This window comes from Colius striatus, chromosome Z, assembly GCF_028858725.1.
Source record: "Colius striatus isolate bColStr4 chromosome Z, bColStr4.1.hap1, whole genome shotgun sequence".
Taxonomy (NCBI): Eukaryota; Metazoa; Chordata; class Aves; order Coliiformes; family Coliidae; genus Colius; species Colius striatus.
This window is the reverse complement of record NC_084790.1, coordinates 28,849,890-28,874,815: the sequence shown is the minus strand read 5'-3', so window position 1 is coordinate 28,874,815 and position 24,926 is coordinate 28,849,890. Positions and strand designations below refer to the sequence as shown.

The 24,926-nt window shown below is 38.3% G+C and overlaps 1 protein-coding gene across 1 annotated transcript in view; it reads left to right on the top strand.

The window, feature by feature from the left end:
* CAMK4 (calcium/calmodulin dependent protein kinase IV) overlaps positions 1-24,926 on the top strand; it is a 170,524-nt gene that overhangs the window by 91,104 nt on the left and 54,494 nt on the right. The window contains exons 4-5 of the mRNA XM_062018973.1: positions 2,573-2,655; positions 15,815-15,887. Coding sequence (XP_061874957.1) covers positions 2,573-2,655; positions 15,815-15,887 — 156 coding nt within the window. The remainder of the gene's footprint in view (positions 1-2,572; positions 2,656-15,814; positions 15,888-24,926) is intronic.

Sequence of the window (24,926 nt, the reverse complement as noted above, 5' to 3'; positions counted from 1 at the left end):
TGATAGCCTTCTACAAGGGCATAACTGGCAGGCTAAGTGAGGGGAGAACAGCAAATATCATTTACCTTGGCTTCAGCAAGGCTTTTCACACTATCTCCCATAACATCCTGTCGTGATTTGGCCCAACTAGCACAGAAGCATCCTGACAGACACTTGCTCAGTGCCCCCCATTCACTCCCAGTCTTGTTAGGATGGCAGAGGCTGGGTGTAAAAAGATAACCAAGGATGTTGTGGATTAAGACAAGGGCAGGGGGGGCTCACTGCCAATTATTGTTCTAGGCAAAACAGACTCCAGTACTCAACTCAGGCAGGAAAGTAGGAAAGTTTATATCTACTACCTACAAGAAACAAAACAGAACAAAATCAAAAAGGGAGTAGGATGATGATAAAATTACGACCATCACTTTAAGATCTCTCTCCCCCATCCCTCCTTTCTTCCCATGCCCAGCTCACTGCTCTCAATATCTCTACCTCCTCCCCCCTCAACGGCTCAGAGGCCAGGGAATGGGGGATGTGGTCAGTTTCTCACAGATGGTCTCTGCTGCTTCTGTCTTCTCAGATGATGATGACTCCTTGCATTCTTCCCCAGCTGTGATATAGGGTCCCTCCCCTGGGACACAGTCCTTAATGAAATTCTCCAGTGTGGATTGTTCCCAGCAGCTGCGGCTTCTGCCGATACAGAGTCCATCAGACGGGATTCAGTCCTTGGTGAATATCTCTGGCATGGATCCTTCTCCACAGTTGCAGCTTCTGTGAATATTGGGTCCCTCCCTCAAGACACAGTCTCCTCTGGCCATAGTCACTGCCCCTGGCACGGGGTCTTTAGCAAAATGAGTCTCTGCCCTTGATGCGGGGTCTTCAGCAAAGTGCAAACAAATCTCTGCTTCACCAGTCCTCTCCACAGGACGCAGGACAGTCTCTGCTCCAGCACACCTCCTCATCTCTTTCCTCACTGATCTTGGAGTCTACATGGTCGCTTCTCTCTCTTCCTACTCCAGGAAAAGAAGAAGAAACAGAAGAAGGAAGAAATAGGAAGAAGCCTCATCTTCCAGCTTCTTCTTAAAAAGTGATCATGGAGGTGCCCAATTGGCTCAGCCCCAGAAGTGGGTCTGGCTCAGGGCTAGGGAGAGTTTTGAGCAACTTCTTACAGGAGCCATGTTTACAGCCCCTTCAACCTTACCAGAAGTGGCTTCATGTCAAACCATGACACATCCTCATAACAAAACATCAGACAGTTTGTGTTGAATGAGAGCTGGCTGAATGACAGAGCCCAGAGGGTGGTGATCAGTGGCACAGAATCGAGTTGGAGACCTGTGGCCAGAGGGATTTCACAGAGTCCATCTTCATCAACAATCTGGATGAGGGGACAGTGTAACCTCAGCAAGTTGGCTGATGACACCAGACTGGGAGGACTGGCTGATTCCCCAGAAGGTTGTGCTGCCATTCAGCAGGGTCTCGACTGGCTTGAGAGTTGGGCAGAGAGGAACCTTGTGAAGTTCAACAAGGACAAGTGCAAAGTCCTGCACCTGGGGAGGAACAACCCCATGCACCAATACAGGCTGGGAGTTGACCTGCTGGAGAGTAGCTCTGAAGAGAGAGACTTGGGGGTGCTGGTTGACAATAAACTGGACATGAGCCAGCAATGTGCTCTCGTGGCCAAGAAGGCCAATGGCATCGTGGGATGCATCTGGAAAAATGTGTCCAACAGGTCTAGGGAGGTTCTTCTCCCCATCTACTCTGCCCTGATGAGACCTCATCTGGAGTCTTGTGTCCAGTTCTGGGCTCCCCAGCTCAAGAGGGATAGGGAAGTTCTGGAGAGAGTCCAGCTCAGGGCCATCAGGATGATCAGGGGACTGGAACATCTTCCTTATGAGGAAAGGCTGTGGGAACTGAGGCTATTTAATCTGGAGAAGAGACTGAGGAGGGATCTGATTAATATTTACAAATATCTAAATGGTGGATGCAGGAGATTGGGGCATCCCTACCCATACCTAGTACCAGAACAAGGGGTAATGGGATGAAGCTGGAACACAAAAAGTTCCATTTAAGCGTTAACTTTACAGTGAGGGAGCCCTGGCACAGGCTGCCCAGGGAGGGTTTGGAGTCTCCTTCCCTGATGGTCTTCACTACCCACCTGGACGCATTCCTATGTGACCTGATCTTGGCATATTTTTTTTGACAGTGGGGTTGGACTAGATGATCTCCAAAGGTCTATTCCAACCCCTACCATTCCATGATTTTATAATTCTGTGGGCAGACAGGTGTTGACAAGCATTAATTAAAGCAGCTTACTAAACTCTTGTGTTACATAGAGGTTGCTGAGGTATAAGGAATATGAAAGTATATTAAAAAAAATAATTGCAGAGGAGATAAAGCTAGCAAAAAAAGTTTAAAAAAGAGAGTGGGAGAGAACATGAACAATAGCTCTCTCAACTGCGATGTAAATGATATAGCAACTGCAACTGCATCCTCTGCTTTATTGACAAAGGTCTGTTTCTTGCTGTTGGCCCTGAGATATGCTCCACAAGAAGACAAATAAGCAAAATGACTAATTTTTGTTGTCTTTTACCAGATAAAACTGAAGGAAATATTTGAGACCCCAACGGAAATCAGTCTTGTTCTCGAACTGGTCACAGGTGGAGAACTATTTGACAGGTAAGTTACCTGTATGCACCTCATTCAGTACCTTCCTCAGGGATGTTGTAGTCCAGTTTTCTTCTCCATGCATAATCCCTTTGTTAGCATTTACTGGAATTATTTCATCAGCATGTGGTTTATTCACATGAATAAATGCCTTGGCTTAAAAATGTGTTTGGAAATGTGATTATCAGGAGATTTTTTTAAGTAGAAAGGATACATGATTTGAAAATGGAGGAAATTGTCAGTAAATTTTGAACAGAGCACCGCATTAAAGGATGATGTTCAACAGGTGCATCGCATCAGAGTGTGCTAGAGCAGATGAAAGGCAAGAAAAACTGACAGGTCATCATAAAATATGGCAGGTGGAAACCAGCCTGACAGTAGCATAGTGTTATGTCAGTTAAAAATTTGGTAAGCAGATGAACAGGAAAGAAATTCTCTTTGATATTCATTATATTTATAAAACCTCTGGTTTTGTTACAAAGGTTCTGCAAGACAACTGTTGATTTCTGAATAAGGCTGCATGTGCTTGTCGTATATGTACATAATCATAAAGCAAAATAATTCTGTAATAGTGTGTAATAGTTTGATACTGGCTTGAGTAAATCAGTTCATTTACTAATGATTGCGATTTGCTAGTCATGCAAAGACAAGTTATTTGATCTTCCTTCTTCTGTAATTCAGTTTAGTATTTTAGAGGACTGGTAAACTCCGTCTGAAAGTACCTTTGATGTGAGAAGAGAAAAAAAGGCATTTTTCATGTGTGTGTGTGTATACCACAGTCATCGCTACAGCTTCTCCTGTAACATCTTTAGTTCAATAGTTGAACGGTTAATCATGCTAATTGAACTAGAGTGGACCCTGCCCAAGATGGCTTATCTTTCACATGGGTTTTTACAGATCCACATATTTTCAGATCAAGTGGTTTTCAGGATGACTGGTCACTCTATAGAAGTCTTTGATATGAAGAATTTGCAATGGAAAAACATAAATATGCCAAGGAAATGATTGGTTCCTGAGCAGCAACCATTTGTGTGGTAAAAGACTGAAGAAAAAAGACTTCATGGGATCCAGGATGGGGAATTGCATTATTTGATGGAAATAAGATTTAATATTTCAATGCTTTCAACATTCTGTAATTTTTATTCAGCAGTGATTATGGGATTTGAGCTTTCAGACTGATTTTTCCCCAAAATTTTGTGCTTACCCAAGTCCTTTGGCTAGGATAAGCTGTCTGGTATTGCTTGATAAGAAGCAAAGCCTTTTAATCACTTACTAGAACTGCGGTGCCCCCTTGTGATGTGATGAATGAGCACAAATACTACAGAGGTCTGAATTCAGCATCCTCTTTTTCTCCATGTGTGACAGAATTGGAAACTTTGGTAATACAGTCGTCTCTGATCTGTGATTTGGAAAAGGAGGATGAATGAAAAAATAAACATAAAAAGCCATTTTCAGCTGTTAACGTAGGAATAGGAGTATTATTTCATTCTTCAATGTTAAACCAGAAAAAATTTAATAGAAATACAGAGCCAATACATTTTGCACAAGTCATTCTAATTAAGCATTACCTCTTCCTTTCCTCTCTTTTGCGTGGGATGAAAGATTAACACTTTCATTGTGCTATGCAATGACTGCTCTCTGAGTTTTACTGAGGGTAAATTTAGCTTTCTGCCTTAGGGCAGACTTCCGCTCTGATGCTTAATCTTTTCAATCCATACACATTTTTATCATGCATGAAGGAGATGTCCTGACTTACAGAGAGGCCTTGTGTTCTCTTTCCTCTGTGCTTGCATGACTTCCATCAAAGGACAAAGCAAAATCACCCTCGAAAACCTATAGTGGATCACACAGATCCAGACAGAGACTGTGTGGGAATGCAGGACTCTGACATAGCCAGGGACCACCCCAAGGGTTTGGAGGACATTATGTGCTCAGTGCACAGCTACCTGACTTTCTAAACTACCATTCACAAAGCAGCAAAGCAACTTTTGTACTTTGGAGGAGTTAGTCTTCCACTTTTTTCAAATTAGCTCTCAGCAAATGATACAACTAAATCTGTTACACAAACTGCTTTCCTTATTCCAAACATCTTCATTGTTGTTACTGCTAATTCTGGTAATATTAAGGTTCTTTCTGTATCAACTATTTTATTATTCTATTTTGTGCCAGCCCAGATGTCCATTCTTCTTTTGAATAGCATTTGAGCTGTGGATGGGTAAGATCTTTCACATGTGTATTCTATGTACCATGAAGGTGATTTTATAAATACACAAGATCCGATTAGTTTTCTAGAATCCTATTAGCATTGTTGATGTGCTGCTGGCTTCATGGCACTCCAATATAAAAGTTCTGAGTAATAAAATTATTCACTTCCTTCACCATATTTAATATTTATGTCAAATCATCCATATTGTTGCTAAAATGAACTTTCATTATGACTTTTTTTCAGTCAGTTATCTCCAAAAGGAGATAAACAGAAGTATCTGAGTTAATATAACTCAGATCAGGTTGGGTTTGGGTGTATTTTTTCAAAGAAATACTGCTCTAAAAAAATTCCCAGATTTCATAAGTCACATTGTAGGTCATACCCTGACAAATAATATTTCACTATCCCAAATACAACAAATACAACCTCCACTAAATTGAAGAAATTTATGCAAATTAGAATTTTCATTGCCAGTTTGCATGATGTTTTTTGACGTCCCAATAAGTGAGCAGTGATAAAGGGTTTTTGAAATAAGACAAACTGATGGGCAAACTGATCAAGACAGAGAAAACTGCAGTAGGTTTAAATTAACTGATACTCTAGCTCTTTCCACATGCTGTGTCTCCATTCCAATGGGGCCGCATATGACTTTAACATTTCCTCTTCAGCTTAGTTCTGTTCTGTTTTTCTCTTGTCTCTTCCTTTTGCCCTCTGTCCCTTCATCGGTTTTTACTTAAATGTAGTTTCTTGGTACTGTTAATTTTTACTTTCATTTCTATCACATGGTGTATTTAATCAGATTCTTGGGCACTTTGTTGATCTGTCTTTGCTTCTAACAACCTCTTTATTGTGACACGCAGTAGTAAATCTTGCAACACAGTAAAGTGTGATACCTGTCTTTTGTGTGCTTTTTTTGAAGTTAGTCATTTCCATTCAGATTTTATTCATATCTCCTGCCTTTTGTCTGCATCACTAATATATCACTTTTCGAAATATTAATTTCAGCAAAACTCATCAACTCTACTTTAACTTAATTCTAGTCAGAATACCTGTGGCAGATTGATAAGAATAGCTTTCATTAGACCCTTCCTTTTTTCAGCTTGAAATGATAACGTCAATCCACATGTTTTCTGTGTCTGTACTTTTGACATCTTGACTGCAAACTCTTCTATTTCTTCCTCTATTTTCTTTTTAAGTGGCCCAAACATTGGCTAAAAATCCTTCTTAAGTCTCTTGACTCACTTCCATTTAAAATTTTGTGTAATTTCCTGTGATTCTTATTTAATGGACTATATTGTTACAGCAACAAAAAAATTACTTGTTCTAAAGAACATGACTTTTTAAAAGATGCAGGAATTATTACCTCTTATGGGCAAAGTTTCCTAAAGTCCTGTTAGGCTTCAGGTACACCATAGTGTTTCTGCATATGGAAAATAGAATTGCTAAGGGACTTCAGGAAGAGTCAAGGAATTAGTCAGTAAACTGATGACAGAGCAATGTCTTTGAGCTCTGGTCTCATTATGTGGTGGCAGTACGTCTTCTGAACAGGGATCAGAGCAGTCCTTTACACTATTATTTTACAGGAGCAAGTTACAATCTCCTCACTCGGCACTGGCAAAACAAAAAGAAAAAAACAGGTCTGACTTGACCACACCAACTATGCCCAGTTCTCTGAAATCAGAAAACACATAAATTAGGTCTGTAAAAGTGCTCCTTGAAGCCATAATAGCTCATTTAATGTCTCCTGATTTCAGCTGCAGTAATGATAAAACCCAGTAATTTAAGAATAAAGAGGTGTGCATTAATGCTCATTTGTAGTCTTTCCAATGTAATTTGGCATTTTCTTCCTGTAGACAGATGTAATGCCTTTGCATGTTTTTGTGGTCAGCAACTTATTTTCTGTCACTAGACAGAAGAACTCTAAGTAATTTACTACCTACCAGCTACAATATTCTCTTCAAGATGAGAGATACAAATGATTTTTTGTGTTTATGCATAAGATACTACCTGTGGTCTGGTCAGTGTATGCACTTAGAATTAAGTGAAATGCCAGGCACCAGAGGGAACACACTTGCAGCTTTATAAATGACTAAATGACTCAAGCAATGATGATGGTGCAATTATAATACAGACTGGCTTCCAGCCACTCTCTAAATGTGAACTGATGTGACAGTAAAGTTTGCCTCACTCTTAACTCCACTGTGGAAGGCTTTTCCCTTGAAACATTTTCATTTACAATATTCTCAGACCTTTTGATGCTATTGCTTGAGAAGACTTTGTAGGACTTGTTAGCATTGGTATGTCCAGTTGGGATCAGCCTGTATATTGGTAGCTCACTCTGAGAACTGGGCTAGCCTTTCAGAAAGTAAATGATATGCCAGAGTATCATATGTTTAAAATGTCATGGTAGCTACAACTGTGCTGGAATGGCATAGAAGTCTGGAGCAAGGTGGTTGTCGAACTCAGGTAGTATCCTTCAACTATCCTTGGTGGTTCAGGCTTTTGGGGTTTATTTCTTAGCATCTCTGTGATCTTCTTATGTAGGCTATTCCAGTGGCTGTTCAGCCTGGTAATTAGATTTAACTTCAATATTAGGAAAACATTTCTCCAAATTTGGCCAAAATCAGTTTTTCTTGTCCCCAATAGGTAAAGAGAAGATGATTACTTCCTTCTTTATAGCAAGCTCTCAGTCAGTGGAAGATTGTGGAAGACTATATAGTCACAGTCTCTGAAATCTTCTGTCCCCGATTGTATTTTCTGTGTTTTGATTATTTTCTGGTGATTTTCCTCCATGTTCCAAAACATTTATTATAACATGATGCTTTTAGCTAAATTAAGAAATTCAATGGAAGCTTCTCTAGTGCTTAGTGGGGCAGCTTCATTGCTAGCATTTGCCCTTCCCCATGCCACAGTGATCCTTCACTTTGCCTCCTCCCTGTTGGTCACCAGGCGGGAGCTATTAAATGCTAAAATAAGTGAGTTTGTCACATTGTCTCATACAGTCAGTTACACAGAAGCTTGTTTGAGAGAGGTTTGAACTGTTAGTTCATGGGCAGTGTGGTTTCACAACCTCTAGAAACAAAGACTATTATTTTAAAAAATATCTACTGAAATTAAGCCTCTCAAAGATCAACCTATATTTTGAAAATGGTGGGCACTGAACTAGTCTTTATAATTTCACTGCAGACATCTGTATGATTGCTGCTTTGGAAGTGTGGCCGTTTATTAAGTCTTATCCAGGCTTTTAATGTGTCATTTCTGATTTTCATATGAGATTTTTCTACTGTGAATGCTACAGAAACGCTGAGTAGGAAGTAGAAAGAAAGTTTAAGAGGGGAAAACAAACCCTAGCATGTGGTGTAATAGTCACTCTTTCTCTAAATTCTCCTTCCTGCTGGATTTAGCAGAAACTTCTTCTTACTTAGTAAATGATGTAGGGAAAAGTATTTTCCTGAATCACCACAATGCTGCATTTCAGTTCTAAATGAAATGAGACTGGAGAAAAAAGTCCGGTTTATCTGACTTGGACTCAGATCCAAGCCCAGTTCTGTATTTCCCATTACTGTTCTTCAGATCATGGCCAGGCAGTTTGAGTTGCTAGTGACAGTAACAGCTAATCTGCACTGAGTTGTGAAAGTGGTTGTGAAATAAGGGAGAAATAGCAAAATGAATCAGAGCTACTTTTTTAACATTTATTACTCTTCAGTGCTCTAGTGTGGGAAATACATAAATATTGAGAGAGAAACGTTGCCTTTTAACTAAAAACTACATCAAAGCAATGAGGAATTGAAATCATCTTGGTACAGGCAGGAGCCAATAAATCTATGACTCATTCATTGAGAAAGTGTCCTTTGTGGAAACCTTTTTGCTGTTGAATAGAGTGATGTAATTTGCTTTTTCTGTTTCTGCTACTTTTCTGTCGCATTTTGCCATGTGGAAATCTTTTAATTTCATTGTAATGAAGTATAAGAATTTACATAAGAATTAAGTTGAATATGTTCAGAAAAAATCTCCATGGCAACAGAAGAGTTTTAGATAAATTAACATTTATTATATAGAGCCAAATCTTTTTAAAATTGTAAGCATATACTACATTGGAACAGATATTGTATGTATATATATAGGTCAGTATCTTGCCTGATGTAACAAGATGCAGCCCACAGGTAAGATGTGATGCAAGAGTTTTGGATAAAAGCCAACTAGAGGCACAGTGAAAATGACAGTAAAAACGGTACTAGTTTGGAGGTTTTTGATATTGCAGTATTTATAAAGAATTATCTAAAAAGCAAATACAGACCTAGCATGAAGGAAGAAAGTGAAACGATGTTGGGAACTGATAAAGTGAAGAAAACAACCCTGATTTAGATGGCTTAATAGATTTAGCAGGCCTTTTGCAAACTGTACGATATGTTACTAGATTCACCTAATAATGAAATGCAACATTGAGGAATAGTATTTAGAGTAACTGTATTAAATAATGGCTAAATATTACAAATTTTAGAGAAACCATTTAGATTTATCAGTATAAAACTAAGTGCACTTACCAATCTGAGGTAAGAGAAGCTATAAACAGATTTTACCTGCTCAGATTTCAGGCAATACTGAAAGATGGGTAGGGTGGCTTGTGTGGGAGGGAAGTAGGGAAGTAAAGCTAAGAATAGGAGAACTTGTCCATCTAGAGTGTGTGGGAGGAAAAAGTAAGTTTGTTAAAGTGGGTAAGACTTAAAATTTTCTTAATCACAAGGAGTCAAAAAACTGGCTTGGGTTTAACATTGCAGGAGTAGCTCTGGATTCCCATACCCAAGAAAAACAAAAAAAAAAGACATGGCTTTCAGGGTCAGAGAAGTGTTAAATCAACAATTTCTTCATGATTCTTCATCTGTGTTGCTTCTTCCACTCCCTGGTGCTCTCAGTTACAAGTTTCAGGAGCCATTACAGTGGAAGGCTGGGTCTGGCTCTGCAGGCTGTGGTGCTTAGGAAGGGATGTACAACCCCTCCTCAGTCTGAGCTGAGAGGTCTCAATGCTGAGGCATCAGCCAGTGCTGATCAAGAGTTTAAGATATTGGTATCCTTGCATGAAGAGGTGTATGCCATCAATGACTGTCCCAATGTAGCACCCTCCTGGCACTGGGTAAGTCGTCTTCCTGTTCAGAGCAGAGGGATTGGGTTTTATTCCTGTTTCACCACTGCAGCCTTGCAAATGCTGTTTCTGTTACTGGATTAGGCTCTCTGTTTTGTTATGCATTGAAAAATCAAACCCAAAGCCTAGCCCTTGCTTCTGTATTGAAATGTTCACTTGGAGGGTTTTTTTTTTTTTGCAGATCGATTCCTTCCACTTATTGCCTAACATGCTTGTTACTAATCCCCAGATACATGTATTCCAGTCACCTGTGAGATTATATATCAATAAAGTTTTAATACTGCTCTAAAAATTCATTCTAAAACGACATGTTGAGAGTCCCCACCTTTTTCCTCATTGATTCTCAGATCAAAATGTGTTTAGTTTAGCAGGACTGCACTCTTATTTTTATCCTACCAGTAGTAAAGGTTCTGCAGTGCCAGTACCCTTTGCTGTGATAGCCCACTGCTTTCAGTCAGTTCATACAGATATGGTGAATTGAAATATGGTATTGAGTCCTAAGAAGAATGTCCCAACAGGGGTAAAATCTAGTTCTTTGTCTTCTCAAATTTTACTGCAGGCTACAGAAGTATGGTGAAGTCTGGTGAGAATTTATTCATCTGCTGATGGAGACTTTAAAAAAGATGTGCATAATGGAAACATTCTATGCAACGCAGCAAGCGTTGCCCTTCTGTGGTAGATGGTACTCTGAAAACCATCTGCAACACTGAAGGATTTATATTGCCAGAAAAAATGCAATACTCAGAGGGACTAGAACTGCTAGAAAGGCTAGATGGAAGTTGGCAAGCAAATTATTAAACACTTAAATGTATACTTGTGTTTGTTGATCACATAGAAGCTGCCAAATTTCAACTGCCTGCTGTGTATAAGAGAGTAGACATCACAAGAAATATGTTACGCCTTTTTGACAGGCTTACTGGGCAGTGTGACATGAGGAGTGGTTTTGCTAAGTTTTGTTTTGTTTTGTTTTTCTATAGCCCTGTTGTCCAGTTGCAGAAGGTGTTTTCCAGCTCTGAGCTTCAGCAGCACCTGAGAGGACATCATCATTGCTGTGGTGGGGAAGATGTAGGCTCTGGGTCAGGGGGCACAGTGGGGTAGGCTCTGCAGGGTGACTGGACCGTGCAGCAAGTAGGAGTGAATCTTAGAACCATGGGGAGTGGGGCTGTCCCCAAGGGGCATCTCCATTTCTGGTGATGGTGGGGAGGAGGAGTGAGGAGGGAAATACTTCCCTGCTTCTCTTTATGGAAAGAGGCAGATTTGTCCCAAGTATGTTCATATGTGCTTGGAATGACAAGATTAAATCAGGTAGTGTTTTAGGAGCCCAGTAGCTTGGTATCCATCACTATGTTCTCAGTGGTATGTGTGTCTTACTGTATACAATTCTAAGTAACTGAATCAGCGTATTTTAAGAAATGTGCACACTTGAGCATGACACAGTGATTTCACACAAATATGATTAGAATATAATTTGTGTATTTCATGAGCATCACATTTTTGCTTGCTCTAGAATGTCATCTTTGATTTGAAACATTGTCTTGAACTTCCTGGATGTGTGTGATAACAAATTCAGTGTTTTTCCAAGTTGTTTGGTTTGGTTCTGTTTTCCTTTGACTTTAAGAATTTCTGTTCCCCTTCTTCTGAATTCAGTGCTGTCTTCCTCACAGTTTTTCTCTCCAGCACTCTCTTGGCCCAACATGGCTCTTTCATTTGCATATCAAAGAGAGTATTTAATTAGTTCCTCTTTGTTGCTGTCTTTCTATCCTCTAAACAAAGATTTAATCTTTCTTCATCCATTCTTTCTTAAAGATCATTCTGTGAACTATGTATAAATAATTGGTTTTGCTTCCACAATAACAAAATAAGACATTTATGTAAGTTTCTTTCCCATTATGGAAAAAGGACAATGAGTCATTGCTAATCTGCAAGCTGAAATTGAAAAACCCTTCATTGGTATCAGGTAGGAGTGTTGTTACAATAAAGTGAACTGGCACATCTACCATTTGTCTTACGTAAACTGTCACAAAGAGGATGCAAGAAATAGATATGCAGATGATCCCCCAGCATTGTTACAGAACCTAAACTACAGAAGATAATCTTCTTTCAGTTCTCTTCCTTATTGCCCAACAGGTTTTAAAGCAGAGTGCCCCTAGAAAGAAATTTTGTCTTTAACAAGAAGTATCTTTTTTATTTATTGCTGTTACAGAATATTAGATTTTCTACTTGTTAGATTGGTATTAAGAATTAAGTTTATGTTCTCAGTCAACCTGGATTCTAGACTTCTGAAAAACTAGAGAGTTAAGTTCATATGACATAAACTGTAATTGGCTTGTCAATGCATGTAAATATCAGCAGATGCGTCATGTGCATTGCATTCTACAGTGCTCTCCTGAAATATGGGCCCACACTTCATTACATTTATTTACTGCAAAATGTAATTTCACAATGCCTTCATCTTCAGTGTCTGTGCACTTCTATTATGTGTTTAATGTAAACAATGAGAGCAATATCTTATCTTTACTAACAAATAGCTATCTAAGAGTGGGCTGCTCTTCCACATGCTGTGGTCCAGTGGACAGTGTTGAGCATTTCTTTAATTTCTGTTGTTTTCAGCTGTTAGGTAATTGGTGGTTTTCTTTCCTGCATCAGTTAGGCATTGACAGGAAGCTAAGAACTTCATCTTTACTTTGATCTTGTTGAATGGGGGAAATTACAAAGAAGTTATCTGCCTGTAAGAGATGTCTTCCCCCCTCTCCCCCTGCCCCACCACAGATTTATCTATTTAAACTGTAGAGCAAATACTGGGTTATCATACTATAAAATGAGAAATTTGTTGGATGAAGGGAGAAAGGTAATTTGATTTGTAGCTGTACTGCTGTGTCTTTCTCTCAGTCACCTATGTTGGAAAATCAGAGAACCTCAAATCCTGTTGAAACCTTAAAACTTTCTGTCTCATCCATTTCTGAGGTCAAGTGCACAAGGTCATCTAGCAGTTGTTGGACTCAAGATACGGGCAAGATGACACATTTCCAAGGGATGTATGGCTGAGTGGTGGAGGAATTTAACCCAGCACACTCCTGGCAACTCAGCCTATGTGCAGCACTTCCCCAGCAGCAGCCCTGTCATGCCTGTTTTTTTCCTGTGGTGCATTGTGGAATGTGTGTGAAAATCTGTTGCAGTTTAATAGCAGAGGGTCAAACTAGCACAGCTGACTTTTTGGTTTTACTATGTTGTGAACAAATTTTGATTTTTTTTAAAATGATCCCCATGCCCTACTAAGACTGTAAGCCTATCAGAATGATGATATGAATGTCTGTAATATATAGAGTCCTGTAAAAAAAAAGAGGTGGTGTTTTAATGGGCAATTTAGCATGCAAAATACCAGCAGGGAAGGGGAAAGGTGGGATAGATGTGAGATCTGTATTCTCAGAAATGCTTATGGATGCTAGAGACAGGAACCTGCAGTCTGACACTAAATACTTTATTTGAATTAAAAAGGGGGAGAAAGCAAAACCAGTGTATATTGGGTAAAAAAGACAAAAGCAGGAGAGTCAATGGGGCTCAGGTCTCACGATTTAGTCTTCTGGAGGAGAATTCAGCCTGAAGTAGCTAAGGAAGAATTTTACTTTCAAGCATAATTTAGCATTTTATTGTGTAATTTATGAGTTTCCATAACCTCTTTCCTAAACTTTAGGCTAAAAAGCCCAGCATAATGTCTTACTGGGTAAACTTTGCTTTCTTTTACCCTTGTGGTGGTAAGTTCAAGGAAGGCTCTCCCTGATGGATGATCAGAGCAAAGGAAGGACTGGAGGTAGAGGAGTGCAAAGGAGGTAAAGCAGTGCATACGGGATGGTAGCTGAAGGGCTACCAGAAAAAAAAAAAAAACCTACTAGAAATAAGACCAAATAAATGTGCAGCCAAAATAGAAGAACTCCTGCTTGAGAGGGTTTGCTTGCTGTCACCAATGCCACATGAACAAACCTAACTTATACGCGAACTCAATGAGTGTTAAGGTAAAGTAATTGCAGGTTTGGTGTCTCCCTGGATAGACAATTTTTTGCAGTGCTATGCTTGTTAGATCTGTTCCTGGTGGATTATTATCTTTGCATTATTCCTTATTGCACTTAGTCTTCTAACGAATATGTAGTAATGCTTTTCATATGTCAGCTTCTGTAAAGCAGTAAGGAGTTGCATTGAAGGTAGCTCAGTTTAGGCCTCTTGTTTTTTAGAGGAGAAAAATGATTAAAAGATACTGTAAAACAGAGGAAATGAGAAGTGAGTGCATCCTTCTTGCCATAAGCAGAATCTATTCCTGAGCCCTGAGGCAAAAGGTCTTTCCAGTATCTTTAGAATTCCTACGTTATAGGCTTCTTGCTCTTCTGCTTCATGGGAATTTTAGGGCATTGTTTTGTGAAAACAGGCTTGTGTGCTTGCAGGAGATCATTTTATAAAATATCTCACAGGCACCACAGGTTCTGTTTCTAGACAACATTTGTCTGTTTTCTTGGGCTTTGAAAAATAAGTATGGCAAAAAGTCAAACATTGAGGTCAAAGATCTGACCTTCAAGTCAACTTTCTGAGAAATAATTACTATAGTTCACAAATACTATGTGTAGTTAAATATAATAAAAAGACTGTTAGGCATCTTAAGTGAAGCATTACTTTGTGTCAATTGTAGATCCTTCTTTTATTTACTGTGTAAGTCTGTATCTTCTGGTGACCCTGTTTGACTGAGCCATGAATTTACATAGTGGATCATTCTCTAATGTCAGTTTTTGGAGAACATGCAGATCATGCCCCTCAACTCTGTGCCATCTCTGCTGTTCTTCTAAAAGAGTTGTAGTAGCACAGCTGAGCTTTGGGAGGCCAATCCAGAAATCTGAATTAATCCTTGCTGCCCTTTCTATGCGGTATAGCATACAACATGTTGAAATACAATACTTCAAAACATGACCATACCACAGTAAGGTATTTTCTTTCTGAATGTTCTTATCAAGTTAAGGTTCCAGAGAGAGAACCTTATTAAAGTAGAAAATTGATGTTTTGTTTGTTTTTGCAGGATTAAACTGATATAAAAGCAAAGGGAGAAAGAAAACTGTATTTGCAAAACACATAAATATTGCTGAACTCACCATAAGCTGCACATGGTTAGCCTGTTTACAGAATCAAGCTATTACATGTCATGTGTGGAAAATAAACATAGCATATTGGATATTTACGTTAAGGGGGGAAAACACAGTTTTAGGTTTAGTGAAACAATGTTTCTTTAACAACAGACCCCTCAGTTTTCTGCTCATGGGGGAAAAAAAAGACAATTGTTCATTCAGTTCATTATATTTGAGACATAATTTGAAGCTAGTAGGTTTTTACACTAAATGTTCCTTTTGGATAATTCAGATCTATGTGTGCATAGCACAGTGCTTTTGATTGAAAACAAAATCAATAAATAAGAGAGGGAGAAGCTCAAGTTAAATATACAAATGAAAAAGCAGTTCCTAAAGGATACCTGGTTTTATCTGAGAGTAATCCAAATTCCCTGAATTTTAAAAAGTTCCAAAACCTTTCAACTGAATATGTATATGTTGTGAGTGTTCTTGCCTAGTTGGTATTTTATCTCCAACTTTTCATTTAATTGGGAACCAAAGGTAACCTAAATTGTAAAAGGGTTGTTTTCTTTATTTAAGGAGCACTCTAAAGTCCTGGTCATATTTAAATTCTATTGCTTTCTAGCTCATTTTTGAAAAAAAAAAAAAATCTTTTGCCTGAATGGTTTATTTAACTTAATGCATAACCCTAAACATAAATTTCTCATGTTACTTTTTCTGTAGGATTGTGGAAAAAGGTTACTACAGTGAGCGAGATGCTGCTGATGCTGTGAAACAAATCCTGGAGGCAGTTGCTGTGAGTATTATCTAGAATCATACACTAAGCACCTAATCTTTCACCTATAGTGGCTCAGGAAATACTTAGATGTGAGTGAAGCCGAGTTCACTGGAGATGGTCCACACAAGTTCCCTCCTATTATTAATTTTGTATTGTTTTTTCTCTAAGCTAGTGGCACTTTGAGGGGCAAGGAGTGACTTTAGCTGGTTGTCAGCAATACATTTAATGCTCAAAGTCACCTGTTACAGTGCAGTGCATGCTTTTACCAATCTCAAAAGCCTACAGTTGTGTAGCCTCTTGTTAATTTTTTTAAGAGTATGTCAGAGTAATGTATTTGGAACCTCAAACAAAAGAGAGTGCATTACTTTTCCTCGACTTGAAAGGAAAATATATTGCCCAAACATGTTAGCTAGTGTAAAGAGTTTCAAGAATTTGAGTCAAAGACTCCTGCAAAATATTGCCATGAAAATAGTTTTGCTTAATTTGCAGTTGTTGCCTGAATGTGATTCATCACAGTTTTTGCCAATATGCAGGAACATTTATACCAACAAGGCTCATTGCAAGAAGGGCTGGACTACTGGGAATGTGGATAGTGTAGGCTGCACCCTATCTAACCAAAAATCATTTCTCATTGTTCTTTGAATTGCATACGCAGATACACAGAGTTACAGGAATATTGAGAGATTAAAGTTTTCTGTTAATAGTTTGTGCCGTTCCTAGTATACTTTCTTCTTTTTTGTCTTCTATATTTTGTGTGGTTTTCAAACATTTGAATTTTTGTGCAATTACTTCACATTGTATCACTTACAGAAAGATTTTTTAAACAAGATGATGAAGGCTTCTACTGGCTACACACAGTATTTCTGTACATTATCAATACTTCTCAGTCACTTGTAGCTCTTCCATCTGATTTCACACCAGATGTTCATCAAGCCAGCAATCAGATGCTGGGAAAGTAGTGGAGAAATTAAGTTGTCAAATGTCTAGTCTATGTGATAACACTTCAGTGCAGAAGAGAGGGAACATGTTGAACAAGTGGACATATTGGGCAAGACAAGATAAGAAAAAACAGTCCAGCTGGGACACTCTGAGCTTTTCCAACAAACAGTAATACAGAGGTGATTGTGAAACTAAGATGTTAGCAAGGCCTAAGGAGAAATTGATGCTGAAGATTTTGCCTTCTGCTTTGCCTGACAGTCTGTCTTCAGAGTCACCAGGAGATATTTTGAATTTTATCTAGTGGCACTGTGTGGTTATCTGCAGCAGACATTTGGGGTGAAGCAGGCAAGTTGCAGAAAGGACTGCAAAGATCTTTGAGGAGACACAAGTGCTCAGAGGTGTGCAAATAGTGCAGATGGGCCATAACTGACTTTGGATCTATTTCCAGCTTTTCAAAAAAAAAAGTAGCTGTTGATCACATGATAAAAAGAGAGGTCAGCATGAGAGCTCTTTTGAAAAGATGGCATCAGTGAGTCAGGATCTGCACAGATCTCCCACAGAGATGCAAAGTGCTGTGTTGAAAGAGGTATCCTCAGGAAAGGGGCTGGTGGTGATGACTGACCTCTATGGAAGGTACCCAGAGGTTAGGAAAAGTTAATGTGGTTACATCAGTAATGCAATTATTCAGAAGGAACAGGGCAATTTGGTCATATCTGCTTGAATGGTAATGAAATACCCCATTGTGATAAACTCCTGTAAATCATGGTTTAGGGTTGTTTGTGAGCCTATTCATCCTAAATAAGATGTGAGAACTGGTGGTTACTGCAGTAACCAAACACACTGCGAGACCATCATTTTCACTACCTACTACCTTCTGAATGATCTGATGCTTACTGAGTCACTGTCATCCCAAGTAATATAAATTACGTATTTATGTTCACTGCACAGCATAATGCATTTGTATAAACTTCTTGAAATTGAGTCAGATTATTATTTCATGACCAATTCTAGCTTCCAATCAACGTACCCCTGTTAAGATGGTTCTATATTATTTATCATTCTTTTGCAAAAATGATGACTAAGTTTTGCTGAAAGATGTTTCAGAAGGTGTTTCAGGACTTTAAAAGCCAGGAACAAGATTAAGATCTTCATCTTCTATGAACTGCTGTAGCTTGGTTGTAATAATGGAGTAGTGAGGTACAAAAGTAAAAAACCTGACTTTCATATGAGCATGCAATAATTTAGATTTTTATAGATCCTTGTACTAGATCTCTAGCTAGGATGGATTGTATTGGCTTTTGCTCTTACAACTGACATAGAACATCTACGCCAAAGCTGAGAAAGCTACAGAAGTGACAGTTCCCAACTTGGGATCTTTGCAGCCCAGATGAAATACTATGGTAGATTGGGGCTGTTAAACTTGTGGAAAGTATGCAAGCAGGACAGGACTGTTGGAAACTGGAAAATACTGCTGCAACAGAATAGTGTTTCCAGAATAAAAGGAAATATATCCATAGGTCACTCTTAAAAGCAAATAATTGTACAATCCCCTCAATAGACCATACCAATGCATACCATTCTGGTACCAGATAGGCATTTTGACCTCTGCAATTTTAAAAAATTGCTCTTAGCAAGAGAAACATTCAGCCTTCCTTTGCTGAACTTTCTTGAACTAGTCTATCTACTTATTGATAAATCCCTCATTAAAGGCTGTTACTGTGGTAATAGCTCTGTCCTTATAGTGGATCACTGTCATGAGGAGTTATTACATCTTCCTTAAGTAGAAGGGTTTTTTGTGACATTTCTAAAGGATTTAATCAAAGGTATAAAGTGGGATTTTAAAAGCACATAAGCATGTTTGTTCAATTCCATTTGAAATTGTTAAATGAAATGGACTAATACTCTTTAAAAAAGAATATACAAAGCCTCTGGTTATAGATGTGCCTCGTGACATCTGAATAATGCCTGTAAGCCTAGCTCTAACTGGCTTACCAAGAACTATGCAAGCAGTCACAGTAGTATGCAGAAAATGAATCTTAATCTTCCAAGTCACAGACCAGCATACATTTATCAGACATCTGTCCTCCCAAGAACAGAGAAAAATAACAAAACTAGTATTGTTTTAAAGACCACCACATCCATTTTTCTCTCTTCCATGATTTTACTTTCTACTGGTTACATCTGATGTGGTATTCTCAGTCTATGGCTGTATTTGCCCTTAGTGGGAACAAATTAATTTTTTTCCTCTCTTCTGCACCTCCACCTTTTTCATTATTCTTCCATTGTTCTTCAAGCTGGGAGGTAGCTTTGTTTGTAAGATAAAAGGCTTGTACAAACCAGTCTTCATCTTTTAGCTGTTGTACTGAGCTACTCAGAAAGCTAGGGAGGTTTTGTTGCTACCTGACATCTCAGAACAGAGTAAATTTCATTCCTAAGCGAGGATACATTTCAGGACAGTCTTTCCTAGCATACCATTATCCTTTCTTACCTTCTCAGAGGGGCAGTTGCATGCAGTGTGATTTTCCTGTGTGCTTATTCTCGTAGGAGTTTTTCTATTTTGTGTAATTAACTAATGTTCATATTTAGATGTCCTGAGCCTAATGATGTTACGGAATTCAAAAAATCCTTGAAATACTGGTCAGAAAAAGACACTTGCATATTATTTGTGTAAGAGATACCTGCTTTTTAGCTGGTCAAGCTAAAGAAAATCACATTGGGTATTTTTTTAATGTGTATTTTCAAAATCTCAAGTTTGTCACTAAACTATTCTTCTTGCCTGCTCTGCATTAGTGTCAAAATTATAGTTTTCTGCTTCAGGGTTAAATTACACTTTTGATTATATTTCCATTTAAAATTGTTTTACCAGTTTACTTTTTGTAATTAGAGTAGTTACTAGCATACTTTTTGTATGTAGTTCTCATCCAGCAGTCTCTTCAGTTAATTTCCCATTACATTTTATAATAAATTGTTTTCTTATAACTGGCCATTATCTTGTCTAGATAGCAACATTGTCCTGAAGCTGTAAGTGGGATCCCCTCTGTTTCCATTTCTATTTTTTATTTCAATTTTCTACCTCTTCAAGCTTTATTGTATGCTTGCACTTCTGTTCAATTCCTTGTCAGCTTAAATTCACAGGGAGCATGCTGAATTCTCAGCTGAGATTGCAAAGACTGAGGGCACTTAGCCACTTGTAGGTTTGACAGGGAAGATCAAGATTAAAGGTTTCTATTCATTTTGGTGTTCTTTGATTTGTCCAATAATGAGCTGTATGATAATAGGTAAGAATCTACAGTGAATGTGCAGCTTACAAGTGTATTTTACACACCCTGAAGCACTGATGTGTCTAACAATTAGAGCTTAGACCAAATGAAGTAATTAGACACTGTCAGAGACCCAAGAGAATTGATTAAAATATTTGGGATTTATGCCATTCAAAGAAAAATGGACATTAGATAAAGTTACGAAAAGATTTCTTTTTCTTTCTATATAATCGTTGAGTTAGTGCCTGCTGGAGACAGAGGTGACCAATGGATTTTAGTTTTGGCCACTAACTACAAGGCAGAGTTAACCCAGGTATAAATGTTAAAGAATTCTGTCATTTTGAACAAGGTGAATGTGTTGTATTATCAATATATACTTAGCTAGGCCTAAAAAAGCATGCTGTTAAAAAGAGAGACAAATAGAGAGGAAACTTGGTGGTTGGTTCTGCGGAAAATTAAGTTAAATTCCACAGAAGAGAATGATGGGGAACACCTAGGTATTACAACAAAGGATAGAGACACGGGTAAAAAAGCAACAAAATTTGAGCGTACAGTGTGTAAGAATAAGAATCTTACACAGGATTGTAGATGTTGAAAAACATTTGACTTCCTCACTTAATAAGATCTTGCAAAATATTTATGTTTTAGTAGCAGAGACATTTGCACCTGAATCCTGAGTGTTTCCCATTCTCTCTCTGGCAGCAGACAGTGGTTTTCTAAGTGTGCTACCAGTATAAGTGTTGTTTAGCATAAGGTTACGAAACAGGAGTTGTTCTCATCTAAGTACATCAATCTCTGCTTTTCCAGTGGGGGAAGAAGCGGAAATGTAAAATTTTGTCAAATTTTGTCAGATTTCCAGAATGTTTGCTCAAAAGTGATGTTTCAATAGCTTGCAGGTTTAGGTTAGTCTCAGTGTGTTCATTGAGTGTGCAACTTTTAGTAAAAGGACCAATGCTTGATCCTGTAAGACTATAGGAATTTGCTGTTCTGGCTGCAATTTTGTGCTAAGGGTTATGGTGTCATATTGTATTCTCCAACAACGTGGCTTTTGCCATTCTTCTAACTCATTAACATGAACAGGAAGCAAAACACAGATATTGTTGGATTGCAGATTTAACATTGCACTCTGGCACAATCTTAATTTTGAGAAATTTTCATGGCAACGTGTTGGAATAAGAGGCAAATGAACACTGAGTTCAAAAGAGGCACAGAAGCTACCTGCAGTTGAAAGCATCATTTGTGATGTGATTGGGGAGATATATAATAAATATACTTGTGTTCTTGGTTTTTTAGAAGGAAACATATTAGCAGTATACAGGAGAAATTCTGCGTTACTTTTATAGTAACTCATGCAGAGAAATTGTGTTCTAATTCTTCAACTATTTTGGGTCATGGAGAGCATGGAACACTGATAGCCTTAAGCTTGCCTGAAAGGTAAGATCTGCTCACAGAAAGTGAACTTGAACCTTCAGGGAGTTGAACCTTCAGGGAGATGTGATGTTGATACATGTATCCCTAAGCTGGGAGTAGCTCAGAGGAGTTAGTGCTGGTGGCTTAAAACATTCTAGAGCTCTCATTATGATTTTTATAGCAAAGCAGGTCTTGGGGTGTTTGGTGCACTTTTTTGAATGGAAGAAGCACAAACACAAAATCATTATACCCTTGCCTTAAAACATTGTCAGCTACATCTTGGAAATCTGTCTGCATGTATATATTGTTTTTCCTGACAGATTTCTCCCTAGATATTTGTTGTTATGTTTTGTTTGTTTTACACTCTCTCATATAACGTGTTGGGCAGTTCCGTGCTTCAGTCGTGTCAAATGGGCTGCAGGTGAAGGACATGCAAGATATGATTATGGTGTGCCTATTGTCAGGTGAAGTCTGGACACTCTATCCCCTGACCAGTGCTTTGTAACATGGTCTTCAGCTTTGCCAGAGAGTTTGCTCTTGACTCAGCAACTGTCACTGAAAAACTCTTGTTAACATTATCAGCCTTATCCAGCAGCAGTCTTTGCTCTCTGATGTCCTTTTGTCACCAAACCTTGTTAAGAGCACTCCCTGCCTGTCTGGTTTCCTAAAAATGTGGTCTTTGAAGGAAGACCAGAAGGATAGGTACTAAACTGCACACATTTCTGGGCTTCTTCATAACAACTACTAGCGTTAGCTGTGAGTATTTCAGATAATTCTCCTCAGGAAGAGGACTAGGAAACAAAAATCTTTTAACTTCTTTGAAGTTTGATGCCCTATCACCTTGAAGAGTAAGACAAAAGCAGGCAAGTGAAAACAAAATATCCTTTCTGCCCTTTGCAACTGGTTAGTTTTGTTTTGTTTTTTTCATGGCTTATTGAGAAGGATAAAAAGGAAAATGTACTCTTTTGTGTGATGAGCCACATAGTCAGCCTGGCTTGTGGTAGCTGTAGTGTTGGCACTTCTGAGTGCTCTTCACTCAAGATGCAGAAGTCATTTCGTAACATTGTTGGCTCCCGTGAAGGCTTTTTGAGAGAGCATTCAAAGGTTAGGACTTCAGTTTGCTTTAGTTCAGTAGTGATGTGGTAGTAGTTTAGATGTGTGTAGTAGTTTAGTTAGTAGTGATGTGGTGAAGAACATGATGACTTTTAATCTGGGAAATTCCTGGGTGCTGTGTAAACATTAATGTGCAGCTGGGCATTAACTGTTTTCCATTTTGTGGCAGAGATGCAACTTGTATGCAACTGCATCCGCATGCTTTCTGGCAGTACACCTGGGAAAAAATTGTGCTTGTGAAGCTCTGTAAAATTCTACAGAAATTGGATATATGCTTTTATCCATTTCTGGTTAAATGCCTAGCTGGAATTATGTTTAATTAGATAAGATATTTGCATATGTACATGATATGTAAGCATCCTGTATATAAATCTAACAGCAGTGTGAAAATTATACTGAGGACATCTGCTTTTTATTCAAATTTACTAAAATAGATGTAAAGCTCTAATTACAAATCAGGCTTCAAATAGCCATGAAGTTATTACTGTTCTTTAGTGGTTTTTTTGCTTAATTGAGAGATATTTTGTTTTCTGAAAATAAAAATTAATATAGAATTTAAAACTTTGTACATCTGTCTGACCTAGGAAATTATAATAACCTCCACTTTACCTAAATGATTTCCCAACACTTCAGGACAGAAATACATAGTTGCATATTCTACTTTCTCTAGGCAAAGTACATGAAGATTGCTGTTATTTTGTGAAGTCTTGGTTATTCTGAAGGCTGTTGGAAGCAGAGAGGAAGGGGAGCAGGCAGGGTCCACATCAATCTGTACATCTGTCTCTGCTTCCCATAAAGGCTGTGCCCAAAATGGTTTCTCCAGTGGACTGCCTGCCTTCTTCACCATCACATGCAATGTGCCAAATTTCCTCTCTCTCCTTCATCCACACATAACAATGTTGTTAACTGTCTCAGTTAAAAAAGCAACACAACTGAACAGCATGCTTTTGTGTTGTATCTTTTTCAGCTTCAAAGTAACTTACTTAGTACATAAATCACTTTTAATTTGTATGTGTTTGACTGTATGTCAAACAGATTTCCTGAAAAATATGTAAGCTTCCATAATTGCAGTTTTATCTGCTTCTATCGAGCTAATTTTGTGTTATATGTGGTATATGATGTATGCTTACTCAACATGGCAGTTGTATTTCATGAGTTGCAAAGAAATACCAGGCTTGAAGATAGATATGTAAATGAAGTGACTTTCAGAAAGTCTCAAAACAACATTTCTTTGTTACACAAAATAATACAGGGAAAGTCACAGCTACCTAATTTAACAAAGTTAGCAGGTATTTGACAGGTATTCTGAATTCCCTGTGAGGTCTTGTCCTGAAGGAAGATACAAGACAATGATTAAGCAGGATCCTATTATAGGGATAGCTTACTGCGAGGGGTTTTATAGTGCACTTGAAGTCACACTGTCAGAAAAGAACATACATAATTATAATTTTACTATTTATAACAGTTTATACTTACAAAATTATAATGATATTTGTGTAGGCAAATCATAGAAAGAGAAAAAAAGGAGAGATTGGTCTCCATAATGAGAAACATATACAGTCTGATATGATGTTGCCCGTAGCCTCTTGAGATAGCATAAAGACTCATTTCAATGGTGATTGTATTTGACTACAGAATAAAGAAGCTTTAACATTACATCTGAAAAGGACTTACATTAAAAAAATGCTTCCTATACATAATAAACCCTGTATATCAAGGCAGGATGTCAGAGAGGAGGAACGAAACGAGGGGAGAGTCTTTTTGTGTGCACGCATATACTTTCTTCTGCAGTCAGTGAAGACAGGCAGGACCAGTGGTTAGATTGATATCAAGGCGTGCCTTGCAAGGCAATTACAGTCTTCTCTGGAATTTGAATTATGAGTGTTGCCATGGATATGGTATACAACTTAATGGCTTGTAGGGAGAAGTAGCAGTATCCATCCAAAGGAATTTTTGTTGGGTTTTTTAAATGGGGGGGGGGAAAAAAAAGCATTTGATATATTGCAGCCACAAAGTAGTTATTTCTTCAGAATTAGTTTGGGAGTCTTGAAGGTGAATCCTCTCAGAGAGGGGTGCATATCGGGTACAGAGATGACTCCATGGAAGCTGGGAAATTGTCTCAGCTTTTGCTTCCATCTGGTGACATTTGGTGACTTTTGCTTGCATTTGGTGACAACATTTTAACAAGGGCTTCATGAGTGTCCCTGGAAGACTTTTTTAGCACATTACTGTCAAGACCAAATAAGCAGGCAGGTAAACTTTCAAGTTATGTGAGAAACTTGTTAAAGTGCTGTCACTGTCTTGGAGAGGAATGCATTTGTATCCTAAATGTGCT